Genomic DNA, 15,932 nt, shown 5'->3' with positions numbered 1-15,932 from the left:
TATCCCACCAGGTTTCAGTGATGCCTATTATGTCATATTTAGTTTGCTGTACCAAGAGCTCAAGCTCATCTTGTTTATTTCCCATGCTTTGTCCTAGGTTGTTCCAGGTTGGTTCAGGCCCCAGATCAAGGTGGCCATGCACAACTCTAATGCACACACAGAGCCATGTGGTTAAACAAACTTACCTGCAACCTGGTGATGCTCTGTCTAGCCTGTCTCACCTCTTCCAGTGATGATTCTTTAGATTTCTCAGTCAGAGCGAGACGCTTTGCAAGTGCCCGGCACTGCCAACACACACAAATAAGCCATGTTAGTTTATTTAGGCCGTCTTTTATGCAGACAACTATTATTTAAAAATCAATAGCACCTTCACTCATACAGTGGGGGCTTTACTGCCCTTCACTCATTCATCACATCAGCCTGGTGAGGTAGGTTGTTTCCCCCATTTTACATATGGGACTCAGCGCTCCTCAAGGCCACACGGCAAATTTATGTCTCAACTGTTTTCTCCAAACACCTGGTCCATCTAGCCCAGTGGCTCTTCAGGATTTCAAGCAGGGTCTATTCCCAGCTCTAGCTGGAGCTGCTGGATGGACTGAACTTTGGACCTTCCGCACGCAAAGCAAGTGAGCTCTATGACTAGGCTGCAGCCGTTCCTCAGTAAGATTACAGATCACATTATTGACTGAGCCGCAATACAGTCATACCTCGGGTTACAGACGCTTCAGGTTGTGTTTTTTCAGGTTATGGACCGCTGAAACCCGGTCTGGAACAGATTACTTCCGAGTTTCGGCGGCCACGCATGCGCAGAAGTGCTAAATCGCGCTTTGCACATGTGCAGAAGTGCCAAATCACAAGCCGCGCATGCACAGACGCACCGCTGCAGGTTGCGAACGTGCATCCTGCACGGATCACATTCGCAACCTGAGCGTCCACTGTATCTTCATTCACTGTAGTACAGTGGTACCTCGGGTTACATACGCTTTAGGTGACATACGCTTCAGGTTACAGACTCTGCTAACCCAGAAATAGTACCTTGGGTGTTAAGAACTTTGCTTCAGGATGAGAACAGAAATCATGCTCCGGCGGTGCGGCAGCAGCAGGAGGCCCCATTAGCTAAAGTGGTGCTTCAGGTTAAGAACAGTTTCAGGTTAAGAACGGACCTCCCGAACAAATTAAGTACTTAACTCGAGGTACCACTGTATTTCCAAAACTAAGAGGGGATTGCCTGCTTGTAAAAGCTGAAGCTTCAAAAAGCCCTGCAGCTGCAGATGGTGGAATGAAGTCACTTATCATATACTCCAGTGCAGAAAGGGAACCTTCACTGTAAGACAAAGTTTGCATTTTCAAAGTAGGAAAGCACTCGCGCACTCACCTCTGCGTGGAAATGTACAGACTTGCTGTCAGCCAGCTGCAACTGAGATGTAAGCTCCACTATTCTTGCCATGTAATGGTTCTTTATCAAGTCTTCCCGGGTGTCGGCTTCTGGGGCCTACAAAGGGTAACATAAGAATAGTTATTAGCTATTACGATTCATGTGCAGAGGCAGCATGCATCTTAGTACTAGATGCAGGAAGCAAACACAAGAAGGTCATTATCTGCATGCTTTGCCAGTGATATCTGTCTGGCCATTGTTATAACATGGATACCAGATTAGATGGAGACTGCTCTAATCCATCAGCAGTTGGTCGTGGCAAGGGGAGAGATGGGGCAAGTTCTCCTATTGATAACTGGGACAGTCAACAACATTGCTGTCAAACTGCACTCCACCATTTCCTGGAGTATCACATGTTTCCATAATAACAGCAAGATAAGCTCCTGGCAGAATAGGAAATGTCATAAAATGTATTTATTCATTTCCTCGTACATATATCCTGCCTTTTCTCCCAATGGCAGCACAACAAGAGGACATTAACAACATCATATATGAAGCAGCATATATGAAGTGAGCTCAAAATGAGGGATGGGGTGCGGGGAAAGGACCAGTGTAGATTGCAGTAATGTAATTGCCACTGCCCCAGATAAACAGTCAGGAAGTGGAATTCTGCACCAAAATGTCAAGAAGCAAGGAAGATTAAGACCAAAGAAATGGTGGGAAAGGGTACAGTTCATCTGACAAAGTAAACTGAACAGCAGCTACATCAGAGACAGGGAATCTTTGGCTCTGCATATCTTTTTGGACTACAACTCCCATCACTTGCTATTCATTGACAATGCTGGCTAAACCTGACAAGAGTTGGAAGTCCAAGATCTGGAAGGCCCCATCCCAGAGGGATATTTTTACATTACAGTGTTTTGACCAGGAGCACACAGTTGTAAAGGGGTCACTTTAGCACAACTCCATACAGTTTAGCTTAAAAATTATGCCAGCACGACTCTGTCATATTAAAAAACATACCTCTTCATTTTCAGTGGTTATCAACATCCCGACCTAGAAAAATATTAGGATGACAGAATCAGCTCAAAGTAGTACATTCATTTTCTGATTCTAAAGTTCATTTAAATGAAGTTGGTTTCAATGGCTCCAAAGTAAGTTTAACTGGCTTTTGCTCCAAAGTTTGAAAAAGGTGATTACTTTTATTAAGCTGCACTAATCTTACTATGAAAGATAAGTATATGCTCCCCCTTTCCTCACTGGAATCAATGGGGCTTCAACATGGGCAACTTAAACTTTGCCCATGGTGTTTCCCCCCAATAAAAATGAAAAACTATTCAGTGGGATCAGCTTGCAAGTGTATCAGTTCCAAACAAACACGGAATCCTAAAATACACTCAGAAATGTCAACATGCATAATTTCCAACTCTAAGGCCTATGTAACATTACTTGGGTTTAATATATCAGATTACCAGGTATTTGACATGGGTGAGCTGGCTGTTTGCCATAATAAACATTGACTGATTGATTGATTGATTGATTGATTGATATGGGCAAGATCACAAATCCCACACCTTAGCACCAAAAAGTTTAGTTCTGCTGCTGCATGAAAGCTTTACCAAGGTGAAATGAAGGTTTTCAAGATAGGGGACCAGGATGGAATTTACCCTAATGAAGTCCTGGCTGAAAACATCAAACTCTGGACAGAAAAAAACCATTTTGAACACCGTCCAAAGTAACAGAACCAGTGTGGTATCACAAAGGGACACCTGGGATCTGAATCCCTGCCATGAAGCTCACTTGGTGACCTTGGGCAAGTGGATATTTCTCAGTCTAGAATAAAATGGTGTTACTTCATTCATGTTGTGCTGAGCTTTTCAGTGGAAAAGAGGAAAACAAATGTGAGATAAAATCAAGACAGGTTGGCCACATTTAGGCGTTTTGTTCAAGGCATCGTGGATGAACCTTGTGGCCACTTGCTTCCCTCCCACCCCTGCCTTCCATGCACCACATTCAGCACAGAGATGCTAACCTACATTAAACTGGAGTTCCTCTTTTATACTTGTAAACACTTTAGGACCTGAGAATTCAATTATATTCACTCCCATTACATTATTCAGGGTTTGGGGTGACTTTTTTGAGGAGAACGAAGGCCACGAGAGCTGTGTACATGAATATATATGCGGTTTCTAGGGTCACTCGCCTGAAAAATGTTAATTCCAATGTTAATTTTAGATTTAGCTAGTATTGTAGTCATTCCAGTTGCCCAATTTCCAACCTACATCACTGGGAGTAAGGTGCACTTACAAGACTTGCAGTTTGAACTGGTTCCCTCAAAGCCTTCTCTGCAGCATCCTCCTTCTCCTGTTCATCTGCATTCAGTGTGAAGAGGCTTTCCTGGGTTGCCTCAATCCTCTGGTTGCCCACAGAGTTTCTGAGCTTATCGCTTACTCTTTTGTTTTCTTTCTCCAACCTAATTTTGGCCAGCTGGGCCTCCAGCATCCAGTGTTCTTTCTCCTGCTCCAGTTTTGTAATCTTCTCTAAGCTCTGCTGGACCTAGAGAACAGCAAGAATTAGCACCGTGAAGTGAACAAATGGGAAGTTAAAGGGTATCTAAAAGTGTATGCATAGCAAGTTGAATCATTGCTTGAGCAGGTTGTATCTGGAGCAGAGAAAAGGCAACAAAAGCAACAACCTGTAGCTTTGACATGCTTAAATGTGTGCCCTGCAGACTCACAGCTTGCACTGAAAATTTTCTGCCATCCATAATGCCAAAAACTGTAAGGAAGGTTTCCATCTGAGTGCTGCGATTCTGGCTATTTAAAAACAGGGGAAAAACACAGGAGGGAATAGAAAAATGGAAGAGAGCAAGGAACCCATATGAAACTCAGGATGTGACAGGCAGCTCACATTTTTGCAAACCTTTAAACAAATAATGTTTCCTTCACTTAAGAATGTAAACTTAAGATAGCGTAATGTGCAAGATGCACAGCTGAATATATGAACCAAACAAATTCATCTGCAAAATGGAGGAAACGGATGCCTGCGGTGACAGACCAGATAAAGTTTTACAAACTAAGGAGATAAAGGTTTATTTTTAAACATCCTAGAAGAGCATAGCCCAAGTCCATTAGACTGGCTTCCATGCAACTATGACAAGTTTGGCTAAATAGAGTATTCACCCTGGATAAGTGTTGTGGTTTTACATTATTCTCCAAAAGCCAGAGGAAGAAATATATTTGGGGGTTCACATTATGTATTCCTATCTATTTACTAGCCATTTTATAGAACAGCTTGAATTAAATTCTAGCGCAACATGAATTGGAGAGAATTACGAACTGCAAGAGGACTACTCAGAGATCAACTTTGGGCTTTTAGCCACTAGGTCAACTGGCCATCTAGCTGGAAACCTGGTTCCTGAAGCCAAATTTCCAAGCTGGACAACATGTTTGGCAGCAAATAGACCTGACAACAGCACCATTTGTGTTAGAGGTTCTCTTCACTCACCCCACCAGCAATAAGATGACACAAAATAAACAGAGAATGCATGCCAATAAAAAAAAGCTTTGCGTCCATTCGCCTTTTCTGTCTGCTGAGTTCTGGTGGGGGGGAATGTCCAATTTCATACACATTTGACCTTCCTTTTTTCTTTTTTACAATAAGCCTGAGGCCAAAGAAAGGTGGATGCAAAGTAGGACAGCAGATAATCAGAGATTTGATCCAAGCCGTCACATGTAGAGAAGAATAACCATATCAGACAGTGCTACTGAGCTTTATGGCAGGCTTGTTCTGCACTCTCAAGCCTGGATTGCATGCAGAAGTCTAGAGCCAAGCATAACCCTTTCACTAGTTAGACAAGGGATGCTTGAGATATTCAGTCTTTGCGAATTTTTAATGCAAACTAAACCTCAGCGCCTAGGGCTTGCCGATCGCATGGTCGGCAGTTCGAATCCCCGCGGCGGGGTGAGCTCCCGTCTTTCAGTCCCAGCTCCTGCCCACCTAGCAGTTCAAAAGCACCCTTAAGTGCAAGTAGATAAATAGGTATCGCTTTCTAGCGGGAAGGTAAACGGCGTTTCCGTGTGCTGCGCTGGTGCTGGCTCGCCAGTGCAGCTTTGTCATGCTGGCCACGTGACCCGGAAGTGTCTCCAGACAGCGCTGGCCCCCGGCCTCTTGAGTGAGATGGGCGCACAACCCTAGAGTCAGACACGACTGGCCCGTACGGGCAGGGGTACCTTTACCTTTACCTTAAACCCAATACACACTGTGCAAACTAACATCATTATCCTCCAAATTTCACACACCACAAATCTTGTGATGCATTTTTTGACTCGATAACTTATTCAAATTTGTTTTTAAAATATTTTAAAATAAAATGCATTTAGAAACTACTTTTTTTTACTAATATTTTGTTTACAGGTACACATCTTGTGGAAAAAATCCATCAAAAGTAAGTATGTAAATACAAAATAAAAATTTTCTTTGTATTGGATGCCACCCAGAGTGGCTGGTGAGGTATAATAATAATAATAATAATAATAATAATAATAATAATAATAATAATAATAATGTGTGGATCAGGCTTACAAAGGAACAAATTCAAAATTGGCACAGTTTGCAAACACTCACCCATCAATTCCCTATTTAGAGATGCATTGCCATGAGCATTAAATGACGTTAGGACAGTGAGACTATCAAATTTAATACAGTTTCAGTGAGCGCACTAAGCTTAGGAACAGCTACGTGTCGGACGACTGAATACCTGCTGTGCAAGGCCTTCTCTGCTCTCCGTGGAACTCAGAAGAACTCTGCGGTTGGCCAAGGCCTCTTCATAAGGCACTGAATCGCAACATGGCTAGAGCCAAAAGATATACATGACTTCAGTGAGTTGGGTTACATATGGGAAGCGTTAAGTTCCCCCGCCCGCTTGCCCTCCCTCCCTCGCTAGCAAAAGTATTTGTTGATGCTTTCCAGGCCCTTGGTGGCAGAGATCAGCGCCTGGTATATTACACTTTTGGAGGGGGGGAGGCAAAGAACAAAGAGAAAACACACAGCTGCAGCATTGCTCTAAAGTGCCTTGGGCAGAAAGCAACAGAGGAAGGCCACTGTGCATTCCATGCGTGGACCGGATCTCAAACAATGAATGAAAACAGCTGCATGTCATTCGGACGGCAGGTTTTTCAGCTGGAAACACCATCAGAAGTTCTGTCATATAAGCATGAAGGTAACAAAAGAGTTGTGGGAGATGCTGGCAGCAGGCAGAAAGAAGGGGGTGGGATTAGGATGGTGTGAAAATAGTAAGAGAGAGGCTGAAACAGGGTGACAAGGAGTCTAATGGGATGCTACGGGAGTCAGCATGCAACACGTCTGTCCTAGCAGCCCCTAGCTAATGACCAAGAATCCCACTCAACTGAACTAAAATTTGGGAGCTGCCTCCACTGTCACTTTTTTTCCAGCTATAAGCAAAAACCTCACCCACCCACACCCACAAGCAATCAACTAACTTACAGCGGCTTGAGTTTTTAATTTTTCATCGCAATTCACACTTCATTAGACTAGTTTGGGACTGAAAAAACACAAGTCAGCACATTCATGTGATTTATTTGCCACTGAACCACACCACTTCAGAGAAGAGGTGGAGTGAACTTTATACAGTGTTTGAGTGCTCCTCCATATTTTGTTTAAAGTGTGACATGATGGGATGTGGCGGGGTTCTGTGCAAGGAGAAGGGTTCTAGTCCTACAATGCAAGTCTGTGGCTTAGAAAACTACAGAAACTCCACAGTCCCAAAGTAGCCCAAGATTGAAATTTGTGGCATAATAAAAGATGCACTCATGTCCCTCCCACTCTCTGGTACCAGTGAGACAAGGAAGACAATAAGCCTGCAGTGGCCTCATCAAACTTTTCAACAGCTCTAGTTACGCTAAACTCCTAATTAGCTCCATCCCCAAACAAACCTTGGCCTATGCAAACATATTGATCCTGTCCTGCTAACAAATGTCCATCATCTCTATTCGACTACTAAGCTGTGAGACCACCCTGCCCAGATTTTTCCACGCAGACTAATAATGACATTCCATCCATACAGCCTGCCCCACCCAGCCATATTTCCATAAACAGAGAGCGCAAAGGCTGCTGTATACTGGTCTCGTATTTATTCAACAATCATCACGCTCCACAATCTTTCCTGCAGCTCTGCCCCAAGCAAGTATACAGCTCGGGAACAAAAAATGATTTCATCAGCAACAAAGAACCACTTCTTCATGGGCGGAGAGAATCCAATCCCACATCAAAAGGATTTTTAGAGCGTGTCCAAGGGATCCAAGTCACTGCGCTACAGCTATTGTTCTTGAGCAGGCACAAACCTTCTTCAGCAATCTCATGTAAGCAGCTGCTTTCTTCTTGTACTGAAGCATGCACTCCGCCGAGAGGGGGTTGATAAACTCCATTCCTCCCTTAGGCCCATAGCTCAGCGATGCAGTGAAGCAGTCTAAGTTATTGCTGAAGAATGAAGCAACCTAAACATACAAATGCAGAGATTTAAAATACTGGGCAAGTTTGCAGCTAGAAGAATGAGATGCAGAGAGAGTCCTGAGATTATGTGTTCCACTTCACCCTACTTCAGCAAAATCACAAGGAGCTCGGAACCATTTGCTTACATTTTAGATAAACAGCGGGTTGCAGCATTTGCGGCTTTTTAGGTTTGTTTTTGTGAGTTGTGGGGACATGGCATGACATGGCAGAGGTGTGCAAGGTCATGCCTACAGTGAAGGTTCCCTCCTCATATACAGTGGTACCTCAAGTTAAGTACTTAATTGGTTCCGGAGGTCCGTTCTTAACCTGAAACTGTTGTTAACCTGAAGCACCACTTTAGATAATGGGGCCTCCTGCTGCTGCCGCGCCACCAGAGCACGATTTCTGTTCTCATCCTGAAGCAAAGTTCTTAACCCAAGGTACTATTTCTGGGTTAGCAGAGTCTGTAACCTGAAGCGTATGTAACCCGAGGTACCACTGTAATGCTAGAAAACCAAACCCATCTGAGCTGTTAAGAGATTCAGGACAGTGAAAATGAAATATTTCTTCACACAGCCCACATTTTAAACCATGGATTTTGCTCCAAGGTGATGTGACGGCAACTAGCTTTGCTGGTTTAAAAAGATAACACAAATCCATTAATGATAAAGCCATCAATGACTACTATTCATTTATTTCTTTAAAACTATATATTGCTTGATTCTGGGTGTGGGGGGGGGGGACATTTCAAAGCAGTGATGGTTACATTGGCTCCCAGTACGTTTTGAGGCACAATTCAAAGTGTGTGCTGACCATTAAAGCCCTAAACGGCCTCGGTCCAGTATACCTGAAGGAGCCTCCACCCCCATCATTCTGCCCGGACGCTGAGGTCCAGTGCCAAGGGCCTTCTGGCGGTTCCCTCACTGCAAGAAGCCAAGTTACAGGGAACCAGTCAGAGGGCCTTCTCAGTAGTGGCACCCGCCCTGTGCAACGCCCACCCACCAGATGTCAAAGAGAAAAACAACTACCAGATTTTTAGAAGACATCTGAAGGCAGCCTGTTTAGGGAAGCTTTTAATGTTTGACGCACTATTGTATTTTAATATTTTGTTGGAAGCCACCCAGAGTGGCTGGGGAAACCTAGCCAGATAGGTAGGCGGGGTATAAATAAATTGTTGCTGTTGTTGTTGTTGTTGTTCTCCTCCCTCCAATACTGGAGGCAGTGTGTCTCTGAATACCAGTTGCTGGGAGTCACAACTGAGTGCTTCTGCACTCATGCCCTGCTTTGGGGCTTCCCACAGGCATCTGGTTGGCTACTGTGAGAACAGGATGCCAGACTAGATGGGTCACTGGTCTGATCCTGTGGGGCTCTTATGTCGCTGCGTTCTTATGAACATACTTTCTGGCTGCACAATTTTATACTACCTAAGCTTTACCCTCAAGGAATCCATCACAAGAACAACAACTTTCTCCTTTATAAAGATTCCCAATTTGTGACAATAAAAGGGAACTTTTGCATGAATTTAGATACAGATACATCATAGAGGGGCTGCAGGCTCGTGTTAGTTTCACAATGCTGATTTAGGCAGCAGTGATGGGCACTTTGTGTAAGAAAAGAACTTACCTTGCCGGCTCCATTTGTTAATGCTACCACAGATGATAAGATGCAGTCGTTGGTGGTGATGAGCTTCTGCGTGGCTGTGGGGAGCTCTTGCTCCAAAGCAGCTTTTTGACTATAATGCTTATAAATATCTAAAACCAGAAAGAATTAACTTGCATCAGGTGTGCACATCGCCCTCTGAACCTCTCATTCAGATCCAGTCAGAAAATCCCATTTCTTCCTAAATGTCACTTTTTTCTACCTAGGAAAGCACTTTCAGACTTCCGGGTTGGCGCGAACAGCTAATGGCGGATTCCCTCCGAGCTCTGGAGGGAATCGGCTCCGCTGGGGACGGGTCTTGCCGCGACGGCGACACGGAGACCCTCAAAAACCGCAGGCGCGGACCTGGTGACTCGGTGGGCACCTTAAGCGCCCCCCGACCCACGAAGAGCCTTTTTAAAGGCTTCAGAGAGGGTACGGAGAGCGGCGTGGTGCTGGGAGTAGACCGCTATCCCAGCGGAGCGAAGCCGTGTGCCATGGCTGAAGAGCGCTGACTTTTTTCCTTAAATTCGGACCCGAAAAAGAAGCAACCCGTGAGTAGATTGGAATTCGGACTTTAAAATATCTATTTGCGAATTTGATACGACCGGGGGATGTGTCAAAGGGAAGTCCGCACCCCCCCTCCTGCAGACGATTTAAAGCAATAGCAGGAGAACTAAGTTGGAGAGCCTACCCTTTTGGGGTGAGTTAAAAAGACATTAACTTTCACGATTTGATAAAAGAAGTTTGGAGCTGGAGTGTAAGAGTGGATTTTTAGAAGTTTTTCTCTTGTTGTATGCAACCCCCCCTCCCGGGCCCGGGAGCGTCCTGTCTCGGAGCCTGCTGAAGTGGAAAGGAGTTTGACAGCTGTCAAAAGCTGTCAAACGGGCAATTTAAAGTGAAAAAGCTTGTTATTTAAGATATCCCTGGACTGAATGCGATATAATTGAATTAAAGTGGTTGGAAACAAAGAAACAAATAACGAAGTAAAGGATTGTTGGGAAAAGATTACTAAGTAACCAGATTCCCTCTAGGGGGAATTCTGAGGCATTACAATGGCTGCGGATGGAATTTTACTAGCTGAGATAGAAAGAATGTTTCACTTTGTGGGAATTTTACAAGAGCAGAGTCTGGCTATGAATAAACAACTTATGACCTTGACTTCGGGAATAAACAGCTCTGCTGAATGTATTGAGGATTTGAATGAGAAAAAATCTGCAGCTGAACTGGTAGAGATATCACAAGAACTGAAGGAGACTAAACAAGGAAAGGAGAAAGTACAGATGGAAAGCACCATCCAGAAACCTACACAAGTGGATTATAAACAAGAAGACCCTTGGATTACTTGGATTACAAATCTGCAAAAGATGCGAAAGATGAAGGAGGAGGCCCCCGGAGTACTTGGAATTCAAGAACTTAAAAGAAAGAAGAAATATGATTGGGGCCCCCATACTGACTCTGAATATGAAGGATTGGTGGAACTTTTGCAGCAGTTGTCTTTAAGTTTTCTTGTGGGAAGAAAACCTGGCTTGATTGGGACAGAACTCCTTCGAGACCCGAAGACCAACATAAAGGACTACCAACAAAACCGGCGGAGAGGGACTGAAAGAGATTTGAAGGCCTCGGATGTGAGGAATCCAGGCTAAGAACTGTTATTGTGGACATGTATTTGGGAAGGGACGGAAACCGGGGATGGGGGGGGGGGGAATAGAATTTTTTTTAAAAAAAAAACACTTATGACTTTTGGGTTTAGTTAATATGATTTATGTTTAATAAAAAATGGGAAATCGATGGAAGGGAATCTGAGTCCAACTTAGGAAAGAACTTAATTTTTCATAAAAGATGTAATATTAATATGGTAAGGAGGGGAAATAATAACTTGCTGACATAATTATGGGAATTGGGATGTATGAAGGGGGGGTGGGGGGAAGTCAAGGACCAAAGTTAAGAAAGCAAGATTTTTGAAATTATACATGTTTTTGTCTTTGTCTTTTATGTGTGTGTTATGTCTTTATAAAATGTGAAAAACCAATAAAAATTTTATATAAAAAAAGGAAAGCACTTTCAAAAGATAGATACGACTATCTGTGGAGACAATCCTACAGAGATTAAACTTTCCGCATGCAAAGCATGTGCTCTACCACTGAGCTAGCTATATTTTGAGCAAATCCCAATTGCCTGGCACACTTAGACAGCAGGAAAGAAGAATATAGTAGGAAGTAGCTAGAACCGTTTCATTATTGAGTTATTGCCCTTAACGAAAATGGACTGCACACCTTCTGTTTCAGTGTAGTTAGGCAGAACCCTTTACATTATGCTAGCAGTACTTAATTTCACTATAAACCTTGTGCTTCAAACCTTAACAGTCCAATCCTGTGGATATTTTCTTGCAACACTTTCCCCTGATTTCAGTGGAGAGCCAGTACTGAGTAGTGGAGGGATCATTAGGTTTCAACGAGAAAGACTCGGGTTCAAATTCCCACTCCATGGTAAAAGTCAATGTAGGCCACCCCTGACCCATTTCACAGGGTTATTACAAAGATACATTACCAGTATTTATTGTTATTTTTGCATATGGTTGAAAACTTGTATCAGTAAAAAACAACAACACTGTATTTGAGTATATTTTGTTTCTCCCTTTTCTTGATGCACATACTAGGTAGGCCGACCATGCAAAGGCCATTAAATCTTTATGACACCCACCCCCCACCCATAAAGTGTTAAGCGACCAGAGCGCTAACGTGTCATTTTTTTAATAAAAAAAAAAGCTGTATATACTTCAGCCAGTCTCACCTTTCATGACATCGTGAAATCCATTAAGGGTTGAAGCAATGTATGTGAGCAGAGAGCTGAAGTTTGTACGAAGCAGACGGTCTGGATTTGTGCCTGGAAGTTGTACAAAGAGCAGAAAATCAAATGTAATGACAAGTGTCAAGGAGAAAAAGGGCATTTGCCAAATAGAATAGTTCCCGCTAGCAAAACAGTTTATAAGAGGCCTAGTTTCGTTAAAAGGATGGGGGCATTTTTGCATTGCAGTCAGTTGGACTAGATGACCCCTGGGTTCCCTTCCAACTATACAATTCTGTGAAGGAGTTCATAAAGGAGCCGTCACAAACTCGGTGCCCTCCGGATGTTATGAGCTGCAACGCTCATCACCCCTAGCCAGAACTGCAGGGCACTAGCTTGGCAAAGGCTGCCATAAAAGAGCAATACGCAATCAGCGTTATCCAGCCACCTCAGTCCAAAACAGGGTAGAAATCCGAGTCCCTTAAATTTTTGAAGTTCACGTGAAGTTCAGATTCCTGGTCGAGTGGAGAATTTGGATGAGGCTGGGGAGGGAATCCTATAAATACTACTACCCATAATCAAATTATGGAGTAGTCCAACAAAATCCCTTGAACCGTTTCTCGTCCGCTTTCTGTAAAATACAAGACTCGCTCTTATTCAGTGTTGATTCCAACCTCAGTACACATATAAAAACACAGTACCTACAGTTTAAGGAAGTTTCGTTCCAAAGAAATATATATATACTAGCATTGTTGTATCTGGAAAAGCCCAGGAAAGGTACACAACCGGGGGATTGATCACTGGAGCATAATTCTTAAATATTTATATTAGAGTCATACTAGTGACAAAAAGGTAACTGGCCTACAAATCCCTAGATACCCCAGATCCTTTCATACAATAAAAGCAGGCAATGACATGCATGTAATTTGATGTCGGTCTAGCAAAAACAGAAACACCCACCAGATTCAATACTTATCGCACTGAATTTTGAAATTTTAGATCCTGCAATACGGTATTTCAGCTGCCCTGGTCTGCTGCTGCTACTTACTAGGTAAGGCAAGAAGATTAATGTACGTGTGCAACTTTTCAAAGACTGCAGTCAGCTTCTTCATGTCTCGCTGCAGCTCCATGTTCCTGGCTCTTAACGCAGCTGTGCAAAGAGAAGATTCACACTCTTCTTCCAAACTAGGAACATATGAATTTATGTTTTTAAAAGTGAGTATTATGGTGGTAGTGGTTGTTTTTTTTAAAAAATACATGATATTCAGAAAAGATGAGATAAACATTGTGGGGCACTTTTCTGAACAGGTGGCTATTGAGGGTTTGTTCAAAATGTCAAAAAGGAACCCATATCAATGCTTCAATGATACATAAATTTAAGCAACTGGTTAAATGCTGCTGTTTACATTCCTTTCTCTTTACTGTTTTATTGGTTTTAGGTGTCTGAGTTCTTAGCATTGTACATTGCCTCTGACGCTTTGTGTTGGAAAGGTGAGTTATATGTTTATACATAAAATTTAAAAGCCAGACAAAGAATCAGTTAAAATTACTAAACTCGCAAACAGTTCTGCTTTTAACTTTGTCAGGTGCCTTCATCACTTTCACCTGGCGGCATCCATTACTGCAGGCTATAGGTCGGTGAGGAAGAGAAGAAACCAGGCTATTCCATTGGCTCAACTGAGAGACCAACAACTTCTGTTTCTGCCTCTCCTTGAAAAACTTTCTGCTGCAGTTGATTATTTTAAGAACTCTGCAACTAAGAACTAGTGCTTGAGGGGTTTTTCCTTCTCCCTTCCAAAATATTTCCCTCTTGTGCTATGTATTTTTGATAGTAAGTCTGAGGATAGGGGCTGTCTTCTTATTGATCTCTATAAGTCAGTCTTGCAACTTTTTTGGGTTAAAGAGTGAGGTAAAAAGGCCCAAATATATATACACAAATAAATATGAAGATGGCTCTCTAACAAGATGCATGGGGGAAAATGACATTTATACGAAAGCTGCTAAAATTCTGGGTGATATTCAATGTTAGTCATACGAGTAGATCCATTGTAATCAATGTATGACCATTCGATAACACACTGCACAAGAGATCCTGAGTTACATTAAGCGATCTAACACTGGAAGCAATGCCCTCTCAGACAGATAATGACAGTTGCTATGATAAAATAAAGTAACTCCCCACCTCCCACCAACACCTTTGAAATATTCATTGTGAACCATCATCATGAACATTCTCAAGAACCAGAGGTATGTTACCATGCTGCTCTCAGACTCTTAACATAATTTAAGAGCAGCACACTGAATTATAGTTCCCATTGTGCAGATCAAAAAGGGGGAAAGTACCTTTTCAATTGATAAGGAAGAATCTTCCTGAGAAAGCAGACATAAGATGCTAAGTAATCAGAAAAGGATTTCAATTTCACAGTTGTCTCCTTTGAAGAGAAAAGAAGAAAATGTCTCTCAGGTATTTAGTAGCAACCTGTCTCAGACACGGAATGTGACAATAAAGACAACCATATTACCAGAACTGTGACAGTGTCCTCAGTGATGCTCTCAAACAAGTGTAGCATTCCTTCTTCCAGGGGGCGAATGTAGGATGCGTTTTCATGAAGGTACTGCGAAAACTGAACCAAGAGAGACCCGTCAGTGGTTCCAGCAGGCACTGCTTGCAAAGTCAGGGAGCTATTTGGCATTAAAACAGATTACCAGCACTGCTTTTGAACTGCTGTATGACGGGGGTGCGGGGGACAGATTATTTTGGACTATGGGGACTGGGAGGGACGCGGGTGGCGCTAGGACTTGCTGATCAGAAGGTCAGCGGTTCAAATCCCCGTGATAGGGTGAGCTCCCGTTGCTCGGTCCCTGCTCCTGCCAACCTAGCAGTTCAAAAGCATGTCAAAGTGCAGGTACCGCTCCAGCGGGAAGGTAAACGGCATTTCCGTGCGCTGCTCTGGTTCGCCAGAAGCGGCTTAGTCATGCTGGCCACATGACCCGGAAGCCATACGCCGGCTCCCTCGGCCAATAAAGCGAGATGAGCACCGCAACCCCAGAGTCGGTCACGACTGGACCTAATGGTCAGGGGTCCCTTTACCTTTAAAGGGGACTAGGAGGGGGAAAAAGTAAGAGACAGGGAACATTCAGAAACCCTGAAGCAAAACTTTGTGCAGGCATTTTGGCCAAGGGAAGTTGAGATTTATTTTATTTTATTTACAAAACCATATCCTGCGACTATTTAATTATAACCCACAGCTTCATCACTACAGGGTTCCTCAAGGCACCTTACTGTTAAATATTTCAAAATAGAATACATATAAAAGCAATGCAGCAGCAAAAGCTCAGAACATTACTGCCCAACATCACATAACAAAGTTTTGTTTTGTTTTTTAAAGAATCTGGGAATTATTATTTTTATTCTTCAACTGGCTTTCCAGCATCTCGGGCAGAGAGAGAACTGCTCTTTCAGCTGGAGGTGCCAGGGACTGAACCTGGAATCCTTTGCATACAAAGCAGCCGTAATGTTACCTTGAAGAAGAAGAAGAAGAGTTTGGATTTGATATCCCACTTTATCACTAACCAAAGGAGTCTCAAAGCGGCTAACATTCTCCTTTCCCTTCCTCCCCCA

At 43.1% G+C, this 15,932-nt stretch overlaps 1 protein-coding gene and 1 long non-coding RNA gene across 3 annotated transcripts in view; one reads left to right on the top strand and one right to left on the bottom strand.

The window, feature by feature from the left end:
- Positions 1-15,932, bottom strand: part of PPP1R21 (protein phosphatase 1 regulatory subunit 21) — a 47,090-nt gene that overhangs the window by 10,687 nt on the left and 20,471 nt on the right. For both annotated transcript variants that reach the window (XM_081188536.1, XM_081188537.1), the window contains exons 10-20: positions 14,833-14,934; positions 14,654-14,742; positions 13,359-13,495; positions 12,317-12,409; positions 9,509-9,636; positions 7,738-7,890; positions 6,135-6,227; positions 3,683-3,931; positions 2,399-2,431; positions 1,376-1,492; positions 186-284 (exon numbers count right to left, since the gene is read on the bottom strand). In XM_081188536.1, coding sequence (XP_081044662.1) covers positions 186-284; positions 1,376-1,492; positions 2,399-2,431; positions 3,683-3,931; positions 6,135-6,227; positions 7,738-7,890; positions 9,509-9,636; positions 12,317-12,409; positions 13,359-13,495; positions 14,654-14,742; positions 14,833-14,934 — 1,293 coding nt within the window. The remainder of the gene's footprint in view (positions 1-185; positions 285-1,375; positions 1,493-2,398; positions 2,432-3,682; positions 3,932-6,134; positions 6,228-7,737; positions 7,891-9,508; positions 9,637-12,316; positions 12,410-13,358; positions 13,496-14,653; positions 14,743-14,832; positions 14,935-15,932) is intronic.
- Positions 13,452-14,647, top strand: LOC308584269. The gene is made up of 3 exons (XR_014006724.1): positions 13,452-13,537; positions 13,766-13,801; positions 13,897-14,647. It is a non-coding gene; the product is annotated as an uncharacterized lncRNA (long non-coding RNA).

This window comes from Podarcis bocagei (assembly GCF_964188305.1).
Source record: "Podarcis bocagei genome assembly, chromosome: 3".
Taxonomy (NCBI): Eukaryota; Metazoa; Chordata; class Lepidosauria; order Squamata; family Lacertidae; genus Podarcis; species Podarcis bocagei.
This window is presented reverse-complemented; position numbering and strand designations above follow the sequence as displayed.